Source organism: Aquila chrysaetos, chromosome 7 (genome assembly GCF_900496995.4).
Source record: "Aquila chrysaetos chrysaetos chromosome 7, bAquChr1.4, whole genome shotgun sequence".
Classification (NCBI taxonomy): domain Eukaryota; kingdom Metazoa; phylum Chordata; class Aves; order Accipitriformes; family Accipitridae; genus Aquila; species Aquila chrysaetos.
In genome coordinates this window covers 35,374,213-35,386,220 of record NC_044010.1, presented here as the reverse complement: position 1 = coordinate 35,386,220, position 12,008 = coordinate 35,374,213, and the positions used below count along the sequence as shown (strand labels likewise).

General features: G+C 45.2%; 1 protein-coding gene across 1 annotated transcript; it reads left to right on the top strand.

The window, feature by feature from the left end:
* Positions 1 to 237: 237 nt before the first annotated feature.
* On the top strand, positions 238 to 3,974 carry LOC115343901 (trefoil factor 1-like). The gene is made up of 4 exons (XM_030020477.2): positions 238 to 319; positions 1,286 to 1,432; positions 3,016 to 3,165; positions 3,891 to 3,974. Exons 1-4 carry the CDS (start codon positions 238 to 240, stop codon positions 3,896 to 3,898), a joined length of 387 nt encoding a protein of 128 aa, XP_029876337.1. The 3' UTR covers positions 3,899 to 3,974.
* Positions 3,975 to 12,008: the final 8,034 nt, after the last annotated feature.

Genomic DNA, 12,008 nt, shown 5'->3' with positions numbered 1-12,008 from the left:
TCTATAGGTACGCAATAGATACGTGATCAATAGCTCACGGGAGCCTAGAAATTTACCTCAGGAATATCAGAATACGCACAGCAACATTTCCTAATTAAACAAAAGAAAACCCAACCTCTATGTGAAGTGTCGGATGGAACAATGTTATCAGACCTCACCTGGCAAACACGAGGAGCGTATAAAACGAGCTGCTCCCAGGGAGAGCGGCACCTCTCTTCCACCTGCCTTCCAAGAGCAATGGATCTCAAAGTGATCTGTGCGCTCTCCGTCATCCTCATCGTATCCCTCAGCACCTTCGCAGAGGGAAAGAAATTACCAAGTAAGTACATTCATCTGCTGTTGCCTTCACAGGTATGTACGTGGGCCTGATCGTACTGACTGTGACTGCAGCAAGAGCATGTCTCCAGTTTATGTGTCAGACAGCCAATGTCTTGCTCTGGTACTACTACCAAAGTTGGAGTTGACTTTTTAAATTTTTCAGAGAAATCTATGGCAAAATATAAAAAGACTGCAGGTGAACTCTTGTGTTGGTGGAATAACCAGGAACCTGCTGCAGAGGGACAGACATGCCCACAAGCTTGCTAGAACAGGACCAGGATTGGAACAGGAGCCAGCTTTGTCTGAGTAGTGTTCTGACATTTATTTTATGCTACTTTGCCATTTGAATACAATTTTAAAGGACTCTATCTGCCTCCTCAATAAAAGACAAGTCATTTAGACAAGAAGTGCAAAGCAAGTAATTCAATGACAGACACCTAGGGACGTCTCCAGAATTTTTTGTTTGCAGATGACTGTGCAGTAGACTTAAGAAGTTACAAGTATAGCTGCAATTATTTGCATGTAATCCTGTGTTTTTATAGTCACCTGACAAGAATCCAAAGATTTTTTATCTTTACACCTGTTTGAATATCCACTGGACCCTCAACTCTTTCTTCACATGAGATGGGCAAAGCAACAAACATTTACTAGCACGACATTTGAAGTTATGGGGTTTTACTATTTGATATGGTCTATTTGACAGACCCCACTGTGCTGGGCTGGTTTGGCTGCGAGACCACAGATTCTCAAAGGGTGGAGTACAACCCTTACTGAAATCGGTGCGAGTTTAAAAGCACCTTTTAAACCACACAAATTCTGGTCTTAGCAAGCAACAGAAAAGGTACACATGCAAAGATGGACAGTCTAGGGAAAAGATCCTTGTTCTCAGTGGACATCTGATAAATGCACTGCTACTAACAAGTGTACAAACTGACACCCAGTAACTTGCTACTTCTGTCCTGAACAGCAAGTTGCCAGTGTAAAATGGCCCCCAGAGAGCGGAAGAACTGCGGCTACCCGGGAATCTCAGCAGAGGAGTGCAAGAAAGCTGGGTGCTGCTTCAGCGATTCAGTCGCCGGCGTCCCCTGGTGCTTTGCTCCTAAGGCAAAGAAAGGTAATATCTCTGCCAGAAACACTGATTTACCTAGTGGTTGATTATGCAGAAATGTGTACAGCTGGGGAGCAGCTCTGCTTTTCTTCTTAGGCCAGCGAAGTGGGCACAAACCTCTATTAGAAGACCACTGGTAGTAAAATGCAAAGTCAAACCTTGCTTACCCATCAGTTTTTTGTCTCATCCTTTTCACACAATATATTTCCACTTCCTTCAGGCTTCTAGTTGTCAAATAACCCATGCTGATTATTTAAGAACATTTCACTGCCATTTGTGGTCTTATTCATCAGTAGAGCAAGGGATCTTCAGAGCTTATTTAAATGGGTTTTCTGTGTGACTGAGGAAGACTTTAGCACTGCATGTCAAAGTCCTCAGTAGATGAATCCCTCTATAGTCGTCTGACACCTGTACAAAAGACCACAGGCATCCTGTAACTTCTAGGTTTTTTGCTCTTTTCTCCAGCCTGTTTTGATACTTGCTACTTCCTTCCTCTCCTGTCTGTTTCCTAGCATAATTGCATTTGGTGGTTCTTTTTTTCGCTCCCATTTTTCTCCCAGTCTTCATTCAATGAAATCTTCAAAATATCCCAGGGGAAATCCTTTTCTCCTTTAGATTCTTCCTTCTAAAGCTTCGAAAGTCCTGCTTCCACTTTTTGCCTTTGTATTCTCAGAGAGGGCAGGAGCTGCTCTCCCAGTCCTTCAAGGACTGAATGTATATTTTACCTAACTGCTGAACGTAAGCTACGTTTGCTAGGCTGACTATGTGACTCCTTCTTAGGAGAACTTCAGGGCAAACTCAGCAGTTGCACAGGTGAAATGAAAGGAATTGATGGTGCAAAGGCAACGTTACCCAATAAAAGAACTTGATATGAATCAAGATTGGTCAACAGGGCTCAGAAAAATAAGTTTGCTTTTGAACACCGTTTGCATTTCATGAAAGTCTTGAAAAACGAGTTGCAGCACCTTACAGTGTCATTTTCATAGAACTGCTTTTCTGAGCAGAACTGTTTTGGGGACGAAAACTGAATTACTCAGGCCAGCAGGTATAACATCTTTACCTGTGATTTGACTTTAAATTGCCTGGATGAGCTGTGATTTCCTTCTAAATGACCTACCTCCTTTCCATTACTCAAGTTGGCATGCAGAGGAGGCTGAGTTTTCCTCTCCCCGCATTAGCCAGGCTGCTCTGGGGTTAGCATTGCGTCAGGTCATGAATATACCCTGTCCGAGGCCAGTATCTGTGGTACCATTATGGGAGACAGACGGCTTTTCACCACGTTGCTGGATCTAGGAAAGGTAAAGCTGGGTTGCTGCCTACCAGACACTTCTGGGGGTGAAGTTTTCCCCCTCTGGCCCCTGGGGGACAGCAGCAATTCCTCACCCATTGGCATTCAGTTTTGCCTAACAGGCATTGTAAGCAGTCGCGTGAACCTGCTGCCTGAAATTGGTACGGAGAAGGTCATCATGGGTGTCATGTCTGCTCACTGACCTCACCTTCACGGCCTGCCTTTTATTTGTGAGTTATGCCGCGAGGTAAACAGAGTGTAAAGTAACATAGCCACCTTCCTTTGTTTTTGCTTTACGCAGTTAAGAAAGTATGTCCCAACAATCCCCATGCCAGGGTAAACTGCGGCTTCCCCGGCATCTCGGCTACGGACTGCAAAAGGAAGGGGTGCTGCTTCATGGCACAACCCGCTGGTGTCCCCTGGTGCTTCTACCACCACATGGTGGAGGAAGGTAACGTCCTGCATGAGACATCGTCCCCGCGTCCCCACCACAGCTCCTGGCGGGTCCATGCTGTGCCCGGGCTTGGCGAGCTGTGCCAGCCCGGCGCGGTGGAAGGGAGCGAGCAGGATGGGGTCTCCCCCCTTCCCGGTGTGGGTGCAGAGCTTCCTCAGCCCCAGCGTGAGTGGGAAAGAGGTGGCTAAACCCTAAAATGACCATCATCTTGCACAGAGGGGTGGGTGTTGCCGATGCATCTGTGTCAGGGACTTGTGGGCAATGTGGCTGCACTGGTAGTCTGGGCTCAGGTGTGAGCTCAAGCCCTCAGCTAATGCAATGGTAGAGGTGCAGCTACCAAACTCACATCTACTTTATCACACGAGATAAAAGGCTTTGCTTTAGAAATGTGAAATGAAACTTACAGAAATTTCTGATCCCCTACTTCCGTTTTTTTAATTAGGATTGACCTTTCAGCACATCTAACGTAGATAACCGATAGCCTCAGCCAATTCCAACCTACCCCACAGTGTATTTTGTACTGGAAACGATTCACCATAATTTGGTTTTACTGATCTGAATCATCATTAAGAAACACATGTACGGATGGGGGGAGGGGAGGAAGCAATTGCTAAAATTTGCCTTTTTGATGTCCTGCATCTAGGCAAAACACTTCCCAGCATTTTGTGTAATTTGTGGAGAAAACATGTCCCTTAATCTGCTTCTCCTCTTTACTTTCCCAGCTTGTTAAAGGAGAAACTTCCATCAAGACCCTTGCGATCTCTGGACCTACTCCAATAGGAAACAACAGCCGGAGGTCCCAACTCGGACTTCATAGTCTGCAACAGCTATGATTTCTAGGTGATTTTTACCTTGGATTGACTCCTTTCTGATGAAAAGTTACTTGCAGCTTTTCTTCTTTCAGTAGGATAGTACCATGTAGGTTTTCACTGTAATAAAAGAACTAAGACACATTCGTGAGTTCTCTGCTGTCTTTATTTTAAAGCTGTGTATTTCGCCGTTTCTCAGGAAATTCAGCATCTTAGCAACCCGCTGATGAAAGAGTAGTCACTAACACTTCCGAAAGGAACATGGCACTCAGCTTTTTGTGTTAGTTACGCTTCACACTTGCAAGTGACTGCTTGCATTTGTTAGCTGATATGTGGCATCCCACGGGCCACTCACCCTTCTGAATACTGAAAATATTCAGTGTTTCCCTTTATATGGCTACAGCTGTGGGTTTGGGCTTTTTTTTTTTCCCCCTCAAGATATAGGGAAGGGTACCTTTATTAGCTGACCACTGCGCTGGTCTGGCTCAGACACCTCCTGCTCTCTGCATCTCTGTGTCTCTGGTGCTGCCAATCCCTCGGTGCTGCTGCCAGCGGGGCACGGAGTAGCTCAGGAAGGCAGGTACCTACCTGGTACCTGACCTAACCCAACACGGGCCCCGGCTGCTGATGCAACATGCAGCTGAATCACCGGGCGTTCTCACTGTCAGTCAGTGTCCCCACACGCAGGTCCCATGGGTCATGCTCGGGAAAAGTCTCTGCAACACTAAAAGCAAGACACAGGTCTCCCTGGCCCTGACGTATACCTGAAACACAGCCTGCTGTGTCTCGCCAGACACAGGAGAAGCTCCTGGTCTCCAGGTGAGCGTGGCTGCCTCCTCCTGGGTGTCTTTAATGCTCGGCACAGCAGCCCAAACGCTTCCCTGCTTCAGCTGAGGGAGAGCACAGTAAAGAGCCTCTAAAACCACCGTTGGGGACAAAATGGGTAATGCGAGACTGCCGCGGCAGCAAGCGTGCTCAGGGCTTAGCAGGAAAGAACGGTTGTGCTGCAAGGAGAGAGAAAATGGTGGAGATGCATGCCTCCTTAGAGATTTCTCCAAGTACACTTTTGTGATGAGTAAGTTTATCCAAGCGAGCAAAAATTAGTGATTCATAAAACTTCATTATCACTCACTTACAATAGGCTCAATAATATGATTTGAATATGGTAGGATATTGGCTGTAATATGAGCAATAAACTGACAAGTCTACTCTGAAGGTCTTTGCTGGGAAAGGTTTGGCACTGTAGCCCAGGTGAATTTGTAAGGCCTAAGCCCAGTGTAATCATGATAATACCGCACTGTAAAATCTGGTGCAACAGGTAGGTGCATCCACCAGGTACTGGGGCCTTCACAGGAGTCTCACTGGGAGAAAGAATGAAAACACAGCCACACTGAAAAAGGTAACCCTAATTAGTGCTGTGGGAAATGATCTGCAGGGACTGCAATTAGGCTGCCAGAGTCAGTGCCCTTCCAGGGCAGAGCTCTCATTGACCCACACGTACTCACTGAAAGACTTTTTTCCTTCTGCAGAGGCACATGCCGATGTGCACAACACAGAGTGTAAGGGGGCATGCAGGTATTTCAGAGGGACAGGCTCAGATGGGTAACTCCTTACTACTCTTGCCTCACCCTCCCAGATCTCTCCGTTGGGGCTGTGCCAGTGAGGCAGGCGCAGGTCGGTGGTCCTGCTGAAATTCCCCTGCCACAGCATACTGGGGCTGTATTTGGCTTTGCAAGAAAAATTATGAACAGAAATGTCTTATTAAGGGGGGTGGTGGGTATTGTGGAGTCCTTTGCTGCAAAACCTGATTGGGAAAGTCTGCCTGGCAAGGCACAGCCCCTGAAATTTCTGGGAACTGCTTGAGCCCCTCTGTTGAAATGGTTTGCATGTTGGCATGGAGAAAAACAGCAGTGATGGTGCAGGAAAGCTGCGCTGACAGCAGTCTAACCCCAAAGGGATGAAGCATGATGGGCTGAACTTGCTTACTTGTTGTACCTGGGCACGGGCACCCCTGCAAAAACCATGAACTGCTGTGTGCTGACCAGCAAACCGCTCCCAACAGCATGCTAAGCCAAGGCACTGGGTCATGCAGTTGCTCCGGACATTTGAGGTTATAAATCAGAGTTAGTTGCTCATAGTACGAAGAATTACGACTTAAGGATCTGTCATAATCAGCTAGACCTAAGGGATGATGGCCATTTACATTAGGAATTTACATTAGGTAAATGTAATGGATGGGAATTTACATTAAGTAAACGTTTGAGGTTTCTCTATATAGATTGTTATCCATACCCATCCAAATGCACTTGAAAAAACTGCCTAGCATTCTTAAAATTAACATTATTGGTGAGAAAACAAGCTGGTAACAACAGAATAAAGCCACAGCCACTGAGGATTTGAAGATGGCAGGCAGAGCCAAGGTAGAGCAAAGTGACATGCCAAAACAGGAATGCACACCAAAGAGGAGTGTGCAGGACCCGCAGAGATGTGGCTGCAGAAGGAAGGACCTTCCTCTCCTCACCTTCAGGGTCACTCTGCGGGGTCCCCTTGCCTGAGTCAGTCACCATGGGCCCCGTTCACAGACCTCAGAGAGAAGACACCTCTGGGATGGAAATCATCTGGCTAGTTCAGATGTCCCCAGTAGGGTGAACTGAACTGCCCAGAAAGGCCTCCTTTCCTGCCCAGCTCCAAGGGTTGTCTAGACAAGCAGCTCCATATATCTGCTCTCCTTCCTTGGGTTTTCCCATCAGTGCCTCTTGATCCCGGAGAAAGCTACTCAAGGGACAGGGGAGAGAGAGTGGTGGGGATCACCACTGCCCTGGCACAGATTTCTGGCTTGACGCTGGCTTTCCTAGCTGACCTGGTGGCAGAGGCCCAAGAAAGAAAAATCACTGCACGGGAACAGAGGCATCCTGGCTGCTGGCAATTGGTTGCCTTTTGGAGCTCACAGTCTGGCCAGCAGATAGACACAAGTAGACATGAGTAGTTCGTTCATTTATTTTGTGTCAATAGATGGATAAACTTCACTAGCTAATGTGATTCAAATAGCTTCACATTATTGGATTGTGTAAAGTCTGTCTTTTTCTGTCCCTTCTTTGTCTTTTTTTTTCATTCTTTTTGCTTGTATGTAGCCCTATCCACCACTAGGAAAAGAAATTAAGACAGAAACTTTAAAACTGTTTTTAGTGTTTCAGGCTGGTTACTTTACTACTTTACCCAATTGATCTGTATATTGGAAAGAAATCCGAGTGCACCCACAACGCCTTGAGACTGATGGGTGGCCACACTGGGTCGTTTCAGATGTTCATCTAGCCCTCTGTCTGTCAGTGACCAAAAGGGTCGTCTCAGGAGAGATGCAGGATAAGCATGTAACGAAGCTGCTCTTCTAACAAAATGCAGGGCTGTCACAAACGTGTTATCAGTTTTAACAAGCAAATATGAGAAGCCCAAATGAAGACTTGCCCTTTGTATCTCTGCAACTCTGCTTGCACACCCCCGTCACTGTACAGCGAGTGCTGAATAAACAAACAAAGTTCTGAATATTTTTCTGGGGGAAAAAAAGTAGCACAGCTACATGACTTTCATTGGCAAAGGTGCTACCGTAACAGGAATCAATTCTTTGTGACACAAAGTATTTGTGCTGATGGGGCTTTTATGAAGATCGTGAATGACGTTTAACATGACGAATGCCTGGTAGTCCAAAACTGTCTGTAATCATAACAGCTGTGTGCAACCAATGCTTCAGCTTCTAATAAAGGCTGAAGAGAAAATGTTTGACATTGCAGATTGATTGCCTGTGTGGTTCTTTAGTGAGTGAGGATATTCTACTGTTTTTTAAAGCAATTGTAGCCAAGGAAAAGGTCTCAGAAATCATTCATTTTGAAGCAATGCAGGAAAGCTGTATTTGGCTGACGTGGAGAATTAACAGGGGAGAAAACTAGGACAGACAAGGAGCTCAGAGCAGATGGGTGCTAGCAACAAAGAACAAACCTGTAGCAATGTGAAAAAGGGATATAACTGAAAACACCTCCAAAAATGTGTATTTTAATGTGCCCACTTACTTCAGATACCATTCCCAAATGTCTCTGGAAAGGATATGCTTCCTGCTACAGCTAGTATCACACACCTCCTCCGGCAAAGCTCCGGTTCAAAAGGAAGGTTTCAGACAAGGTGCTAATCCAAAGCAAAAAAAAAAAATACAGAAAATGAAATCTTCTTCTGTTGAGAGCAGCTAAATCACACAGTTCTGCCACAAGTCTCTAATGAGCTTCTGCTTTTATTAAAGCTTGAAAACTTGACCATGATGCCATTAAACAGCTTGGAAAGCAGAAGGTAAAACACAAGAACCACACCTGATTCGCTGTGTTAAAATCAGGCAGAATGATGATCTCAAGACCCAGATTCAGTTTCCAGGAGGCTGCCCTCACTGCCAGGCTGAGTCCAAAAAGGGGAACTCACTGCTCTGAGGTGCAGGTTGCAAAACCTTCCTTATAAACAAAGTTGAGGTGAGAGTTTCAGAAGCTCTCAAGTGAGAGTTTCCCAAGCAGCTCTCTGCCAGAAACAAAACCTCTTTGCGCAAATGGTCCATTATTGCCCTGTAGACCTCTTTATCCCCATCTGAACCTTCCTCTAAAGCATTTGAAAGCTGTCAGTGTCAGTATACAAAACAATGAGCTGCCTGACTAGCTAAGACAGCATGCATGGTCCCTGTCCCAGTACACTCCACCAGGTACACAACGGGAGGATGAGACTACAAACATGTCCTCAGTACTAGAAGACAATGGCCAAAAGATAGAATTGCTTTAAAATATGTGTGCTGCAATGCATAATACACTCAAGTGCTAGAACTAATTAGTAGCACTCACGGATGCAATAGAAGAGGATGCTGTTTTGTTCAAGTGTTTACAGTCATTTGGTGCTACTCCCCCTGCTACTGAATGGTTAAGATTTCTGTGTGCCCATCAGAGGTGAGCAGGGTAAGAAAACAAAGTACTTTTCTGCTGGAGACTAGTGGATCCATTAATCTAGCTCTAATAACTTCCTGTGCTTTGTGAGCACCCTTTGTATACCCATTAGAGTACCCAGAAATTCCCTTCAGAGAAGACGCTAGACAAAGACAGGCTTTTGCAGGGTCTTGCTCCCATCTGTCTCTGAATTAGGTCTCCCAGGCTTCCTTCAACATGCACTTCCATCTCTGAGCATAACAAAAGGTTGTTTTGGAAAACGGAAATTTTGAGGGATTTAATACTGAAATACCACAACTGAAATGAAACTCTGGAAGTCTAGAATCAAAATATTTCAAGCCAAACACCTTCATTGCTGAACTTGTTGCAGAAACTCTAGGAAATTCCCAGCGTTCAAAGCCCATGAAATTTAGTTGGGTCTGACTGAACACAGGAGCGGACTGACGGTTGTTTGAAAGCAGGTATCATCAGTTTGATGATTTTGGTCTGTGGTGTTTCCAGGAAGCTTCATGAAAGGTAAATTTGGTAAGTAAAACCCAGCCAGAACACATGCTCCTTCCTGCCACAACGTAGGATTTCCCCTGCTTGTTACCCTTTTTCAGACTTGGCATGACGCCCCATCCAAGGGATGCTTCACCAAGACTTTGGATACGGGTTTCAACAGGAGCAAAATCAAAATCTTTACCGTAGCTTCTGTTTCTTCTGTAACTACTTTGGGGCTACTTTCTGATTCTTACACAGGAGAAAGACAAAAAGCACCTGTAAGGCTCTTGATAAAGCCATGAAATCTACTTGGTATTTGACTCTACAGATGCCGGTGGGGATGAGCAAGGCGGTCCTAGGAACAGGTGGAGCTTTATTCAACCTGCCCAGCAGAGCAGATGAACTGGCAGTGGGACAAGAGAATGACTATGTGCTAGAAAGAAGTGGGGGGAATATAGCACAACTCTGAGGGGTGCGTTTGCAGGCAGAGGCTGACAATGGATCAGCTTTGTGTTTTGATAGTATCTTCCATCTGTGGAAGAGACCAGGTATTGATTTCCTTCTCAGCCTTCCTATGTGTGTGTGGGCACAGGCACAAAACTGAAATGTCAGGTACCCAGCAATGCCACTGCACAAAGTTAACACTGCATAAAAAATTCATGGATCTTGAAAATATCTTCAAGGCACAGAAAAAAATAAAAGAAACCAAATGAGGTTATGAAATTTAAAATAAAATAAATTGATGCAGTTAGTGCCTATTTGATTAATCCAGCTCTTGACAGCTTTACTGCCCTAAATAGAGCTTGCAACATACACTTCCCCGCCAAGCCCTTTATTAAGGCTCTCCCAAGATAAGATGTCAGCACTAGGGACTGACAGCACGACGGCTGCTCATTGCTCACCTGGGCACTGCACAGATCCTTGTATCCTCCCGTGCCGAAAGAGGTGATCATTCTTCCTGTAGCAGCTTTCCTGGCTTCCAATGCCTTCCAACCTGCCTTACAAAGCAGGTTTTTAAATGGGTAGCTATTAGAAAATACAACATAAAATGTCCCTTATTTTCAAACGCTCTTTATTTTATGAATCCACTTGGAGTACACAGTGGATGGTAATTGCATGTGAAGTATATTAATTTTTGCAGCATCGCCAATGAGAATTTTATGGTTGGCTTATTTCATAGCATTAACTGTAATATAAAACACTTAAAGTAATTTATGTTACCACTCAGGCTACGAAGGACTCCTGTTCCTCTTCTTCCCTTCCTGATCTATAGACAGTTGGCATGGGGAGGCATCTAGTTTTTGAGACCATAATTCCTTCAATCTAGTATTATTTGCAGGCCTATAAAACATAACATAAAGTATGATCTTTAGAAAATTTAGACAATTAGAAAATTGTCTTGCCATCAGTTCTGAAAATACAATCCTCTTGTGTCCTTAGGGTAATTCATCCTTTAAGCATCACTGCTCATGTCACCCAGGACTGGACGCTTAACTAACTTTTAAAAGTTATGGCTGTTATCTTCGAACTGAGGTGACCAGTGCAGGCAATTTTGTTGCTGTGGTGGTCAGGAGGGGTGGCACAGTACAGCGATGTTGTGTAGGCTTGACCTTAAGTCCAGTACACAAACAGACAGCTTGATAGCATGAAAAGCCACCCAGCCAAACAAAGCATATGGCAAAGTAAGGGACACCTACACTGCAACCCTTCTTGTGACACTGCTGCTCTTGGGGCCTTACACAGGTCGAGTTTTCTGCCCAAGAGTTTCCCTGCCAGTGCAATAGGAAGCAGCAGTCCCAATGTCTCATGGACTGTATTTTGGGAGACAATATGGATCTTCAGGAGAAACATGTGAGGAAGAATACTGGCTTTTTAAACTAGCTGAAGAGACCTTTCATGATGACAGAAATGCGCAGAAGGCTGCAGAAGAACATAGCATGGGTGTTGTGGCTGAACAAGGGAGAACGATGTTTTGTAAAATGGGGAATGGACAGGTGTGACTGCCAGAATAAAACATGGTTTCTCTTCAGCTGGGAACAAGGGAGGAGGAAATGCATACATTCCAGAGTGCCGAACCGGAGGTAAAGAGGGGAATGATCCTTTACTGCCTCCTGTAATGCAAGAGCATGGGGAACATCTGCTGACACTTGGAGGTAGCGTGGTCAAGATGAACAGCAGATAAGTCCGTGGAAGAAAAATCCATCAAAGGCAAGAAAATACAAAGATAAACCCACTGGTTCAGGAAGTCCTCAAATTGTGCAGGGTTTGTCAGGGAAGCACCCCCTGATGCTTACCCTGTTCTTGCACTCTTCCCTGTGCGGTGCTGTTGTTCACCGTCAGGTACTGCGCAATACAGACCTTTGCTCTGAGCCAATGTGACTGCAATTAATGTTTTAAAGAATTTTTACTGCATATTCTGTAATCTACCTGTATTGGGAGTTACCTGAAACCACCACAATGTACATCTGGAACAGGCAATTCGATGTCCTTGCTGGCTGCCAGAACCTAGGAGCAGGCAGTGAAAACGTATCACTACCAATGCACCTACTACTTCCCTTTGAGAGAGAACAGGGACACAGGCATC